The 677-nt window shown below is 64.1% G+C and overlaps 1 protein-coding gene across 1 annotated transcript in view; it reads left to right on the forward strand.

Annotated features, from left to right (window-relative positions):
- Positions 1 to 676, forward strand: part of HTRA2 (HtrA serine peptidase 2) — a gene marked incomplete at its 3' end in the record, with an annotated part of 22,473 nt that extends 21,797 nt beyond the window's left edge. Inside the window, exons 8-9 of the mRNA XM_035898463.1 lie at positions 114 to 209; positions 517 to 676. Coding sequence (XP_035754356.1) covers positions 114 to 209; positions 517 to 676 — 256 coding nt within the window. The remainder of the gene's footprint in view (positions 1 to 113; positions 210 to 516) is intronic.
- Position 677: the final 1 nt, after the last annotated feature.

The raw sequence follows: 677 nt of genomic DNA on the forward strand, positions 1-677 counted from the left end.
GGGGCGCGGGAGGGGCTCGGTGCCACGGTCTGAAAGCCTGTGCGGCCGTGGTGGGGCGGGAGCCCTGCTCTGCCTCTCGGCTTCTTACTAAGACGCTGACTTTTGCTCTGCAGCATCCTGGCGGAGCTGAAGCTGCGTGACCCCAGCTTTCCTGATGTCTCCTACGGAGTGCTAATCCACAAAGTGATCATTGGCTCCCCGGCCCATCAGTAAGTTCTGCCCTGTGCCTTGGGGGGTGGCATGGGAGAGCAGCTACGCAGGACGGGATGTGTTAAGCTCTGAGTGTTTTGCTCCAGAGCAGCAGGGCTCGGGCTCCGCAGCCATCTGTTTGCAGCGGAAACCGGCCGGTGATGCTTGCCCAGGCTCGGTGTCCCGTCAGCCGGCGTGCCTGTGTGGCTGGAGGGGTGCCTGGTGCAGCAGCCCAAGCCTCCTGCAGTGCCTGGCTCCCCTTCCTTCTGGGAAGACAAAGCTGTCTGCTTCACCTGCTGTGTGTTCCTGCCGCTGTTCTCCCCACAGGGCGGGGATGAAGGCGGGTGACGTCGTGCTGGAGATCAACGGGCAGGCATCGCGCCGCGCAGAGGACGTGTACGAGGCGGTACGGACGCAGCAGAGCCTGGCCTTGCTGGTGCGACGTGGCTACGACACTTTGCTGGTGAGCGTCGTCCCCGAGGTGACGG

Source organism: Egretta garzetta, unplaced genomic scaffold, assembly GCF_000687185.1.
Source record: "Egretta garzetta isolate BGI_Z169 unplaced genomic scaffold, ASM68718v1 scaffold957, whole genome shotgun sequence".
Lineage (NCBI taxonomy): Eukaryota > Metazoa > Chordata > Aves > Pelecaniformes > Ardeidae > Egretta > Egretta garzetta.